We start from the raw sequence: 12,995 nt of genomic DNA, 5'->3' as shown, positions 1-12,995 counted from the left end.
AAGTAGTAAGAACACAATTATTTTTGCATCTGTGACTTACTACGCAGGCTGGTAAAATTTTTATCGGAAAAAATTCATACAGAATTCAACAATTTCAAGAGAAGTTTACATGTAAGAAAATATGGAAATAAGAGTTTTTCTTTACCTTCTATAATTTCAGTGCCGGGAACCAAACCAGCACTTCAAACCTTACCTGAAACATTTCTTACCGAAACGTTTGCACTTTGCCAAAAATGACAGGATTGAGCCCTTGACATTCTATTTGGACCCTAAGTGGCAACTTGCATTGTAAGTTCTGATGGTTTCCACGTAAATGTAGCCCTGATATGTTTGTAATTCAGTGTACCCACTGGACCCTTTCCAACAATGTTGTTATATGAAAACTGTACAAATGCAATTCTCTCTGCTCTATCCCAGGGTTTCTCAACCCTGTTGTGGGGAGCTGTCCTGTGCATTGTAGGATGTTTGAGAGCAATCCCTGGCTTCTACCAATTAGATGAAAAAGCACCCTTCTCACAGTTGTGCCAACCAAAAATGGCTCCAGACTTTGACAGAAGTTCCCTAGGGGGAGGGCCAGCTAGGAACCGCTGCTCTGCTCACATCCATATTGATTATTTCTTATGTCTACATTTGCATTACCATTTAACCATTGTATCTCTTCGGCACATGACAGCTATCCTAATAATACCTTTAAATCCAGTGAACAATTGGTAAAAGTTCTTTATAATAATGAGCAATTATTTTCTTCTTAGAGTTGTTTTTTCACCTCAGCTTTTGGTGTGTTGGAAAATTATTTGGATGGTTAATATTGTTAATATCTCAAAACATGATAATTAACTCTTTTGATGGTTGCCAGGACGCCATGCTGTAAAGCAAAACCTAAGCAGTGAACAACATCTCACTGTCTCTCTCCTTTCACTAGAGAGCTGTGCTTTTAGTGTTCAAAAGTAGGTCAATGGTGGGCATCTGTGTGGAGATGATGAAGAAACGGATTGTCCTTACCTCATATAATATTTCGCAGACATCTCCTGTATTCCAAAGATATCTTTAGACTAAGCCATTTATTTTGTACAAACAACCCAACATGATGAAATTGAAACCAGGAGAAGATAACTAACTTGCCAAAGTCACAGCTGGTAAATAGCATAGTCAGGGTTCAGAACTAGTTCTGTGTCAATGCTAGTGATTTTTCCCTTCTATGCCACACTGCTTATGCAGTTGATTTATCTACAAAATAAAAGATAAGGATGACCCCTTAATGCTTCCCAAGCCCAGTGGTTTTGTTTACCTTTTTTTTTTTTTTGGCTTAACCAAATAGTAACATTGTTTATGAACAGAAATAATGTCATGATTACAAATCTGACACTGTGAATAGAATTTGCATCATTAATTCATATTATATCAAAATTAGGGCTCCTTCAGAAAAGGAACATTGTGGAAATGGATTCCATGGTTCTGACAATTTATTTTCAAATATGCAAGTAAGTAAACTTGTTATTCTTAAAAAAATAATGATTTATATCTGAAGAAAACTATATAAAGTTATACACTTAGAAACGTGGAGTGTGATTGTATGTGTTGAATGAGAATCAATGTAGCTTATAATTTTATAGAACTGTTTTACTTTGGGCATTACATTAAAATTTTATGTTCATGTTTCATGAACATGTGACTTTTACCTCACACTAAATTTCTCATAGTTATTTTGTATATACTTGTGCCCCATTAAGAATATCGCCACACTGTTAAGTGAAAAGTAGTGATTTAATAGGAGAAAAGGTATCATATTTTTGTTCTAAATGAAGATAATGTCTTATAGTTACCTATAAATTTAAAATTTCAGAATATACTCATAACAGTGATTTAATTTGATGCCTGTAGCACTGTGTGAAATGGGCAGAGTGACATTTATATCACATTTCCTAGATGAACAATGATTTCATCATCCATTCCATTATGATTGTCAAGTCAAGCTGAGAGAAGTATCCCACATGTCCTTAGATTAGATGTGCAACATGGGTTCAGTCAGTATCCCACCAAATCCATGGACACGGTAGTTTTCCGATTATGTTAACCAGTTTATGTATGTACAGCATAGATAATATAAAATACTTTTTTTGTCACCAGCTGCATACACAGGGGAAATGAATTGACACACTGTTACTTTTCTGGCCCATCTAGGCCCTCTTTATCGGCTATGGACCTGGATTTAAGCACCGCTTTGAAGTTGATTCCTTTGAAAATATCGAAGTCTATAATTTAATGTGTGGTAAGTGAGAACAGGCTTCCTTCATTTCTTCTGAAAACAGAGCTGGAATGGGAAAATCCAAAGTAGGTCAGCGGTGGGCATCTGTGTGGAGCTGATGATGAGGGGAGCCAGACCTTCTTCCTGACCCAGAGTCATTGAAAAAAAATATGGGGATTGTGCCATCTGATGACTTACATTTCTTCCACGAGGCTGTACACAGGTAAAGTGGGGCACTCAGAGGAGGGAGGGTCATACGTCACCCATGCCTACCAGTTTGCCAGGCCATGGGCTTCATTATATGGCAGTTAAAACAGGTCTGGGGTGGAAGCCTAAGGAAGAGTTTGGAGTCTGTGAAGGGGACCCAAACAAGGCGGAACCTCTGGTAGCAGTAATACTCGCATGGATGACAATGTCATGGTTGTAGAAATTGAGGAGGTTCTATTAGATATAGTCCTCGTTTACCCAGTACTTTCTTCATTAGTACTTTTATGGTTAGATACTGTGTTTTAAATATGACTTCCTTTTCCTGACAATGGTACTGGGAGTTTGCAAACCTTAAATATGTCCTCAGTGTAATTCTTTTAGTGGGAGCCTATATGCTTAAATGAATTCATATGTCCTAAAGCTCTTAAAACAGTGCCAGGCATATCCTAAGTGCATTCCTATAGAAGTGTTTGCTGTGGTTATTGCCAAGGGCATGAGTCAGACTCAGACAAAGCTGGTTTTGAATCCTGGGTCTTACTCCGTTAGTAGCTTTGAGGCCTTAGGCACAACACTCTAATTACTCAGCTACCAAATATTGGCAATAACTTATTAAATTGTTTTGAGGATTAAGTAAGAAAAATACGTTAGCACAGTGACTGGCATATAATAAGCATGCATGGCGGTTACTATAGTCATACACACTGAAATTCACAAGTTCATAGAGGACAGTGTACATATCAGTAATCCCATTAAAATCCCATTATTAAGAACAGCATAGTCATAAATGCTCTAAAATTCAAGAGCATTTCATAGTTTCATTTTGGGTGGAAAGTAAAGAACTCTTGCATAGATAGGGTTTAAAAAAAATAAAAGTCTTGAGCTAAGTCTTATATTTATTTGTTTTTGAACCTCTAAGTAACCATTTACCATTCTTGGAATCATGCAGATTTACTGAATTTGACACCTGCTCCTAATAATGGAACTCATGGGAGTCTTAACCACCTTCTAAAGAATCCCGTTTACAACCCAGAGAATCCCAGAGAAGTCCACCCTGTGGGGCAGTGCCCCTTTGCAAGAAGCCCCAGACGTAACCTTGAGTGCTCATGTCATCCTTCAGTAAGTACTGACCAAAGTGTAGCCCAGTTGGATCTTAGGGTGCCCTCTGCCTAGCTTATGCCGTGGAAACACTTAGTGATCAAATTGAAATCTGTGAGTAGGCATAAATATCTAAGTATGTTTAATTCTGATGGAACACATGCTGCCCTCTTATTGTTTATTTTTCCTCTTCCTAGTTTTTGCATTTTCACCTCTGTCTTTATCCCTTGGTGCTATGACTTAACTTGGATGCAGGTTGGGAGGAAATCTAGCCAAGTCCTGGCACATCCTGAACCATGGAGTCTGTGCTGTTATCTAGCAGTGAGGGCTTGATTATCAACCAATCATAATTTTCCTTCTCTAAAATATCTCTCAATTAATTTTAAATTTAGAGGGAAAATCACATATTTGGGGGTTTGAAATGGATATATGGCACTCTTTCTTTTTTATTCCTGTCTTAACATAATCGTAAGAAGATGAAAATATGTGACAAGTGAACAAAACTGATAATGGCCCTAGGGGCACTTGAGTGGCTTCGTGGGTTAAGCCTCTGCCTTCAGCTCAGGTCATGATCTCAGGGTCCTGGGATCTAGTCCCACATCAGGTTGTCTGCTCAGCAGGGTGCCTGCTTCCCTTCTCTCTGACTGCTTCTCTGTCTACTCACTCTTTCTCTCGCTTTCAAATAAGAAATAAAATCTTTTAAAAAAAATAAAACCGATAGTGTCCCTAAAGGTAGAGATTTGGGGAACAGTTGGGATATGCTTTTCATTTTGTTCTAGGCTCATAGAAAGACTCTGAGAGCGGTGCAAAGATGATAAAGGAACAACTCTTGTTTTTCATTCATACTGCTGTGCTTGGGTAGCAGTTCTGTCTTGTTGCAGTTGTCATCTGAACTTTATCCTCTTCGTCAAAAAAATAAGTTTGACTTGTACAAGATGGCTTTATCTTCATCCCATAATGGGATAATTATGCTGCAGAAGTTGTTTGTTACAAGATTGAAACATGTCTCAAAACAAAAATAGAACGAAACGAAACCTCACGTCTCTCATTGCTTAAAATCGTATTATTAACTTTTTAGGTCTTACCAGTTGTGGATTTTGAGATACAGTTGAATTTGACTGTGGCAGAAGGTAAGACATGTTTCCCCTTGAGTTTGGAATGTAAAAGTGGGCTAGTTTCTCAGCCAGGTTAATCATAGAACATGTGGTTTGGGGGCATTAGTTGAGAACAACCAGTAACTTAAAGGTGGTAGTGGAGACCACCTGAGGAAACACAGAGATGTCTTTGCTTGATGGTCTAGACTGTTCGTCATACGGAAGGGAGGGATATTTACAGCAAATCATATATTTAGTGGAAGCTGAATTACTCTTTATGAACATAGTGGAGGTGGTTCGAGATCTTGAAGATTTTTATAGCTTTATTAGAGACCTTCAGATTTCCATTGTAAACACCTGTTAGATTTCTATCTCATCTGCTTCTTAGTTCATTATAAGAGAGTATAAATTGGCTTGTTTATCTAAAGTTATTTCTTTATAGCTTTTGAGTGAAGAGTATGCTTCATATACAGACAACTGCTAACATTTGTCAGTCACTGGGATGTTCAGCCTCACTTTGATACAATCTCTGATACACTTTGATATAGTCTGATACACTCTGATATAGTAAAGTGATTCTTGTTACTTGGCTCAGTTTTTTCCTTCTGTAATAAGAAGGCAAATTCTGCACAATTCCCAAGTTGAATTTGCCTGTATAAAAATCTCTGTAAATGTGGGGCACCTGGGAAGGCTCAGACAGTTAAGCATCTGACTCTTTGATTTCAGGTCAGGTCATGATCTTAGGGTCCTGAGATTGAGCCCCACGTCGAAGGTGTGGAGTCTGCTTGGGATCCTCTCTCTCTCTCCCTCTCCCTCCCCCTCTGCTCCTCCCACCACTCGCATGTGCTCTCCCTCTCTCTTTCTCTTTCTCAAAAATAAAAGAAAATAAAAATAAAAATCTCTGTAAATGTTTAGAGATATCTTTGATGGCCTTGTGATGACAAAACCTTGTGGTAAAGGATTGCATTTCTGGAACTGATTTGTGTTTGAATATGAGCATAGGAACTATATGTCCAGGGAAAAAGTATTCATTCTCTGTAAACTACTGTTTTCTCATCTGTACAATGGGCATATAACCTTAATTTGTAGGGTTATGTAAGAATTAAATTAGATGATGTATACAAAGGACTTTACAAAGCACTTGGCACTTGGAAAAAGTACAGTAAATGGTCTATACTATTACTGTTTCATTCAGCTCAGTCTCATAATTTTAGTTATGAATTTTTGCTTTCTCATTCAAGAAACTTCTCTGCCTAGAGTTTTCCCTGAATAATAATCATTAAAATACTGTTGAAGAATTTTAGCAATATTTTTAAAGTCCTAATGCTGAAATTTGTAGCAATCTCACACAGTGTTCTCTTGTGATATCTTGATATTACATTCATCTTTCAGACTCTTCATAGGCAAAAACTACAATGAATCCCTTTTCGTAACTGTTTATGGTTCTGCTCTTTGTGTTTAGTTTTATTTTACAGTTAAAAATAACTTTTCAAGGGGTGCCTGGGTGGCTTAGTGGGGTAAAGCCTCTGCCTTCGGCTCAGGTCATGATCCCGGGGTCCTGGGATCGAGCCCTGCATCGGGTTCTCTGCTCAGCGGGGAGACTGCTTCCCTTTCTCTCTCTGCCTGCCTCTCTGCCTACTTGTGATCTCTCTCTGTCAAATAAATAAATGCAATCTTTAAAAAAAAATAACTTTTCAGTAGGTTTAAGTAGATAATTGGATGGATTCTTATATACTCTATAAGGAAGTATGTTCTTACATATTCACTGTATATATATACATACACACACATATGTGTATATATATAATTTATTCTGTATATACATTCAGAATATATTATATACTGTGAATTATATTCACAGTAAGTATGTTTGAATGGTGGTTTCATTTTTCCCCTACAACCCAAGAGAAGGTTATTAAGCGCAGCACTTTACCTTACGGAAGACCCAGAGTCCTGCAGAGAAACACCTCGGTCTGTCTCCTTTACCAGCACCAGTTCGTCAGTGCTTACAGCAATGACATCCTGATGCCCCTTTGGACCTCTTACACCGTCCACAGAAATGCAAGTATTGGTCGCTTCTTTAGCTCTGTGTGATTATTTCAAATTATCATTAAGCAAAACATTGAAAGCCAAGTTAGTTTGGGTCAGTTAATCTTGGCTCTCTCATCAGTTGCTGAATTAGAAGATCACTGAACTGTGAGTTAGAAGATTAAGTTCTCGTTCTAGCCTGACCACAAACTCACTGTGTGACTCTAAGACTCCAAGCAGATGTCTTCTTGTGTGAAAGGAGGCGTGTGCATGCAATAAAAGTTTCTCCCTTGCTTTTGTGTGATTTAATATTTTAGGATTCTAATTTACAATTTTATGAAATCAATTTTGCAGTCAGGCACAATAATTCATCTCTAAATACATAGCTGTATTTTCCGTCTGGATTTTCCTCCACTGCGCTCACCATTCCTCACTGATGGGCAAGGTCATAAAAGCTTAGTGATCTCTCTGCATATACCACCTACAGAAGATCCCCCCACCCCGCCAACCCAGACCAGACCAGACCAGAGAGAGGCCAGGGATCTGTGCACCTCCCAGAACACAAGAAGGCCTTGACAAGAGTTGGGGGTTGGGGGTGGGGCAAATACCCCAGAATAAGACCACCATTCCCCCTCACCCCTGCCCCCTGGCTGCCTTGGTGGAAAGAGAAACAGAAGATAAGCCTTGAAAGAGAGAATGGGGGAGGGGATAAGATTGAGATTTTAATCAAATTGAAGTTTTAAACTAGACCAACCAGATTTTCAGAAACTGAATGTCTGCCAAGCTCTACAGGATGCCCTTAAGGGGTGGAAAGGGGATCTGAGAGAGCTTAATGGAGGGTAGCAGCAGGATTTAAAAAATAAAACTATTGTTAATAGTCACTGAGAATGCCAAATAAAAAGAGAAGGCTATGTGTGTGTATATATGTAATTTCTTTGTTAAAAATACATATATTATGTACCCATACACGTTCATATAATTCCATAAAGTTTCTACCATCAGTTTGATTGTTCTAATTTTGAAGACAGTTTCCCAACACTGTAAACATGTTTTTTTTTTTACTTGACTTTGTGATATGTAGGAGTCTGCCCGGTGTTTTGTAGGTTCCCATCAAATTTACTGTTGTTTCATGCCATAATTACAATGTTCTTTGATTCTGTTCAAATGTTCGGTTGACTTATGTAATCAAAGCTGCTTAAATTCAGTCCTCAGTGCTCCTGAGGTTTTTGTGCTACACAGTGGCTCCCCACCCCCAGCTGGAGTTTGTGCAGTTGTGTATGGAAGATAGATAGGCTCAGATTCCCCCAAAATCAGTATTTCAGTATATAAAAGCTTGCAGTTGACCAAAAAAAAAAAAAAAAGGCTACACTAAATTGGCCCAGCATAATAGGAAAATATTTGCACATATGTAATAAATGACTAATATCCTTACTATCGTAAAAGAGTTTTTGCATCTCAGGAAAAAATGAATATACTGCTAGAAAAATGGGAAAATGGCGAAGGACAGCCAGAGCTCTGTTTTCAAATGGTGTGATGCATCTTCAGCTACTCATAAAGCCATCTTCTTTTCTTTTAGATGCCTGACGCCTAATGGCTCTTTTCATTTTGTTTTTCAGGACAGTTTCTCTGCAGAAGACTTTTCCAACTGTCTTTACCAGGATCTTCGAATTTCTCTTAGTCCTGTCCATAAGTGTTCCTTTTATAAAAATAATGCTGAACTGAGCTATGAGTTCCTCTACCCACCACGTAAGTTTCTACCTCCCTGACCTTCCTTTCTCTTGGCCTCTTCCTCTTCTTCCTTTTCTTTTCCTTCTGAGGCCGGATACATCATCTTGTTGTTATTTATTGGTGAAAATGGTGAATGAGAAGTATAACTCTTAGAGAAAAATTTTAAAGTGTCTGAAGCTTGACTTTTAGACAACTTTTTAGCTTTTGCTTGGATGAACGATTCAGCATCTGCCTTTGGCTCAGGACATGGTCCCAGAGTCCAGGGATGTTGGGCTCCCTGGTCAGTGGGGAGCCTGCTTCTCCCTCTGGGCTCTGCCCTTCCCAGCCCCTCACCCCTGCTCTTCACTCATTCTCTCTCTCTCTCTCTCTCTCTCTCTCTCAAATAAATAATTTTTTTTTTTGATAAAAGGAAAAATGTAATTCACCTAAGAAGTAGGGATAGGCAGAACCTAAGGGTGCTCACACTTTCACAGAAATGGAGCTGCTAGGGAAGAGCTTTTATTTTTTCTTTTTTGAAGTTAAGTGTTCTATTTTTAAATGTGGCACATCTGTGTGTTAATGAGAAGACATTTTCAGGCTGGCCTTAAAAGGCAAAGAGCAGAAGGCTCCAGGTGCTCAAATATTCTCCATATCCAGCCCAGTCCCCGGAGTAAGTGTCTGAAGTCAGAACTTGGCTGTTGCTTTATGAAAATAGACCAACTCCAAGCTGAAAATCCCTACAAAGAAGCCTTGTACAGCATTTCGAGGCAGAAATCCTGCAATGTTTTTTCTGGGTAGTAGGTGTTGTTCTGAAGCCAGATAATCTCTTTTTCCTTCTTAGGTAGAAGAGTTTAAGGAAAGAGAGTTGTCAAAACAATACATTGTTAGTTGAAATAGGCAAATAATGTAAAATTTGTATATGTTTAATTTAGGCTGTTATTAAGCTTTTGTTTTTTTGATAAATTCATTTTGAAGAAGAAAAGATGTAAGTATTTTACTTTTTTAAGGGACTTGACCAAACACATGGCACTTTCCCTTGACCCTGTACTTAGGAATGTTTTATGGGTTTAAGGTGATACTCAGCTAATTTTTCAAGTGCCCTCTCATGAGAAAGTATGATTTCTAATGTTATTCATGAAGAATGAAATAGTTGTCTTGTTTTTCTTTCTTTATAGAACTAAATAAAGGTTCAGATCAACTATATTCTGAAGCATTGCTTAATACTAATATAGTGCCAATGTACCAGAGTTTTCAAGGTAAAAAATTTTAACCCTGTATCTCACAATTTCAATGAATTTCTATATATTATAGGCATAATTTATATTATTAAGACTGATCCTCTAAATTAAATTACTGTCAAGCATGTTCTTTTAGGTGTATGTTCTTAGAGGTATACATTCTTACACATTCTTAACTTTGACGATACCAGTACACAAAAATTCTACAGCTGTTAGAATTATGATATATTCTAATACCTATTATCCTATCTGTATTTACATGTTTGTAAACAACATTTTTTGATGGAAAAAGTATGTAACATTCTTCCTAAGTTATCTGGCTTATATAATCTACTAACACATGAACTTTCAGTTTGTTTTCCCATTTAACTTTGGGAGTTGTTGATAATTGTTTTTGACCTTGAAATGAATAGATTTTTGCATCATTATTAACTATCATTGTATTTGGAACTCTACAAAAATAAATTTAAATTATTCTTCAGGTGACATATAGAATTTTCAAATATGGAGCATACAAGGACATTTTTTACTCTAATTTACGTGCAAGGAAATTTTTTACTCTAATTTACATGTAGAATACTTGTGAATATTTCAAAGGGAATTTCAGATATTAACAATAAATCTGAATAACCTGCCTTGTTTCTTTATGTTCATGGTGAGGCATATAGTCAGGGATGCCCAAAATAGTGTTGAATTCAATGTTCGTCTCTTCTGGCCAAAAGCCAGAGCTGAACAGTGTGTTTTTGGCCTCACACTAAAACTGAAGCCACATTTGGCTTTGTCAGTAATTATTACAAACGCTGACTTTGAATAAGGTCGTTGAGTTATTTCACATGACAGCATGGCACCTTGTTCTCTGGAACCTTCACTGACACCCTTCTTGTTCCAGTAATATGGCGCTACTTCCACGGCACCCTTCTGCAACGGTACGCGGAGGAAAGAAATGGCGTCAATGTGGTCAGCGGGCCTGTGTTTGACTCTGATTACGACGGATGTTACGATTCCTCAGAGACACTGAAGCAGTAAGAACATATTTCATTTCCTCTTAAAAACAGCCGTCGTGTGGGATTACCATCCAGTTGAGTCCGTGGAGCCTTTTCTGTCTGAAACTGTTTGTGTTGATGGACAAGACATTTCTGTTTACACCGGAAGCCCCTTAAAATATCTTAGGATGTTTTGCTCAGGGTTCAGTAAAATTTTTTTTTTAGAGGAAAGGAGTGTTTCTCCTCGACTCTGCTTAGATGAGTAATTCTTGAGTTCAGATTAAACACTGAACTCTGCCATCTGTTAAGAAGGTAACATCCTTGTTTAAAATCTCTGTGCGGATAACTGTTGAGATACCGTCTTCATTAACTACTGCTGGTTAGAAGATAAGGAACCTTGTGGGGTGGCTAGAGGCATCCTGCCTGGAAGCATCAGCAGAATTCTAAAGCTGCAGTGTCCAAAGGCGGGCCTTGGGCGAATGTCGCAGCTTTTACCTACCTTTTTAGCCCTTTTTTAGAGGGAGCCTGAGTGACCATCTTGAAAGAAACCGCCAGTAGGTGCTGTTTTTGTAAAGTACAGCAGCAGAACATTTTAGAAACCATTTGATCTTTCATAAAACAATAACAGCCTGATTTTTTGAAGTAATATTACTACTATTAAGGCATAGGGTTTTGAGAATGAGATGTCAGGGGAGGTTCAGCTGGTTCCTGAGAAGAACTCTCTCAGGCAGGCTCAGGGACAATTCTTCACACACGTTTATCTGTGACACGTTAGTTTGTAATGTAGTTTGTGAAATGACAGGCTTTTGTTTTGTTTCTTACTATATCCCTGGAGTCGTAAGGGACCCACCATAACTGCCTGAGATCACAGCAGTAGAGTAAGTAAAGAGGAGAACTTCAGGGACGCCTGGGTGGCTTAGTCGGTTAAGTAACCACCTTCTGCTCAGGTCAAGATCCTGAAGTCCCAGAATCGAGTCCTGCGTCGGGCTCCCTGCTCAGCAAGGAGTCTGCTTCTCCCTCTGACCCTCTCCCTTCTTGTGCTTGCTCACTCTCTCTCAGTCTCTCTCGCAAAGAAATAAAATCTTAAGAGAGAGAGAGAGCTTCATATCTTTCGCATTCCACGAGAGCGCTCTGTTTTAATCAGTTTTCTATGTTATGGTTCCACACAAGATTACAATTGAAGATGAGGCTCCCACTACCCTAAATTTGGAAAGATGCTGAAAAACAAATAAATAAACCTAGCTTTCAGAACAAAGGAAGTAGAATTAAGATGAGGTAAAGTATTACTTGGGACATCTTGAAGAATATGCTGCAATTTAAAAGAAGTTACTGGGATGAGAAAGGAAATCCACCTTTTTTTTTTTTTAAGATTTTTATTTATTTATTTGACAGAGATCACAAGTAGGCAGAGAAGCAGGCAGAGAGAGAGGAGGAATCAGGCTCCTCCACCATGTGCAGCTTGATCCCAGGACCCTGGGACCATGACCTGAGCCGAAGGCAGAGGCTTTAACCCACTGAGCGATCCAGATGCCCCAAGAAAGGAAATCTCTTTAAAACAAAGGAGAGTTCACAGAAACATGACTTCTCTAGAAGGGCTGGAATAGAAAAAAATCCCACACCACTTTCCTCTCTGTCTCCTGTCTTTGCATAGCTGCACAGAGTTGAGAAGACTATCAATAATGCTTCAGAATCTTGGTTGTAGGTGTTCTAGAAAGATGTATTTTTTCTTTCATGTCTCAATTCCAGTGTCCTAAGGTAGAACTAAAAAAAAAAAAATCTGAAGTTTAGTAAATTTTTATAGAAAATAAAAATTATTTGGCTTATGTTTACCTGTCTTCTAATTTGTTTTCAATTCAGCAGAATATGTTGAGGTATTATGATTACAAACTTCCTACAATATATTTAATTATTTGACTGAATTTTATTTTTAGATTCATTGTATTAAAAATATACTTCACCAAAATATTCACTAAACAGAAGAGATCTATTTCTTTCTTAAACTGAAGATTGTCCTATTTTCCAGAAACAGCAGACTCATCCGTAATCAAGAAATTCTGATCCCAACTCACTTCTTCATTGTGCTGACAAGTTGTAAAAACACATTCCAGACTCCCTCCCAGTGTGATGAGTTAGACACCTTAGCTTTCATTTTGCCTCACAGGACTGACAATAGTGAGAGCTGTGTGGTAAGTAGCCTTTGTTCATGTATCACCTTAAACGCTGACCATATGAATATAAGTATATTTGCATGTGTCGTGTCTGACATCACTGTGGGTAAAAACGGAATGTGAATATGCATGTACTTTGAAAGGGTGTGCTTTTACATGTACTTTGCAGGATGATTTTAAATTTGATGCTCTGAGATGGTATATCTTTGGAGAGGACCACCCTTGCCTAT

The 12,995-nt window shown here is 38.1% G+C and overlaps 1 protein-coding gene across 1 annotated transcript in view; it reads left to right on the top strand.

Moving 5' to 3' along the window:
- Positions 1-12,995, top strand: part of ENPP1 (ectonucleotide pyrophosphatase/phosphodiesterase 1) — a 73,091-nt gene that overhangs the window by 53,317 nt on the left and 6,779 nt on the right. The window contains exons 15-24 of the mRNA XM_082730392.1: positions 161-288; positions 1,412-1,481; positions 2,182-2,269; positions 3,399-3,568; positions 4,626-4,677; positions 6,548-6,702; positions 8,286-8,415; positions 9,552-9,632; positions 10,504-10,636; positions 12,621-12,783. Of these exons, the coding sequence (XP_082586518.1) occupies positions 161-288; positions 1,412-1,481; positions 2,182-2,269; positions 3,399-3,568; positions 4,626-4,677; positions 6,548-6,702; positions 8,286-8,415; positions 9,552-9,632; positions 10,504-10,636; positions 12,621-12,783 (1,170 nt within the window). The remainder of the gene's footprint in view (positions 1-160; positions 289-1,411; positions 1,482-2,181; positions 2,270-3,398; positions 3,569-4,625; positions 4,678-6,547; positions 6,703-8,285; positions 8,416-9,551; positions 9,633-10,503; positions 10,637-12,620; positions 12,784-12,995) is intronic.

Source organism: Mustela nivalis, assembly GCF_964662115.1.
Source record: "Mustela nivalis genome assembly, chromosome: 5".
Classification (NCBI taxonomy): domain Eukaryota; kingdom Metazoa; phylum Chordata; class Mammalia; order Carnivora; family Mustelidae; genus Mustela; species Mustela nivalis.
Note: the sequence above shows the minus strand (reverse complement) of the source record. Positions and strands in the feature narration are given on the sequence as shown.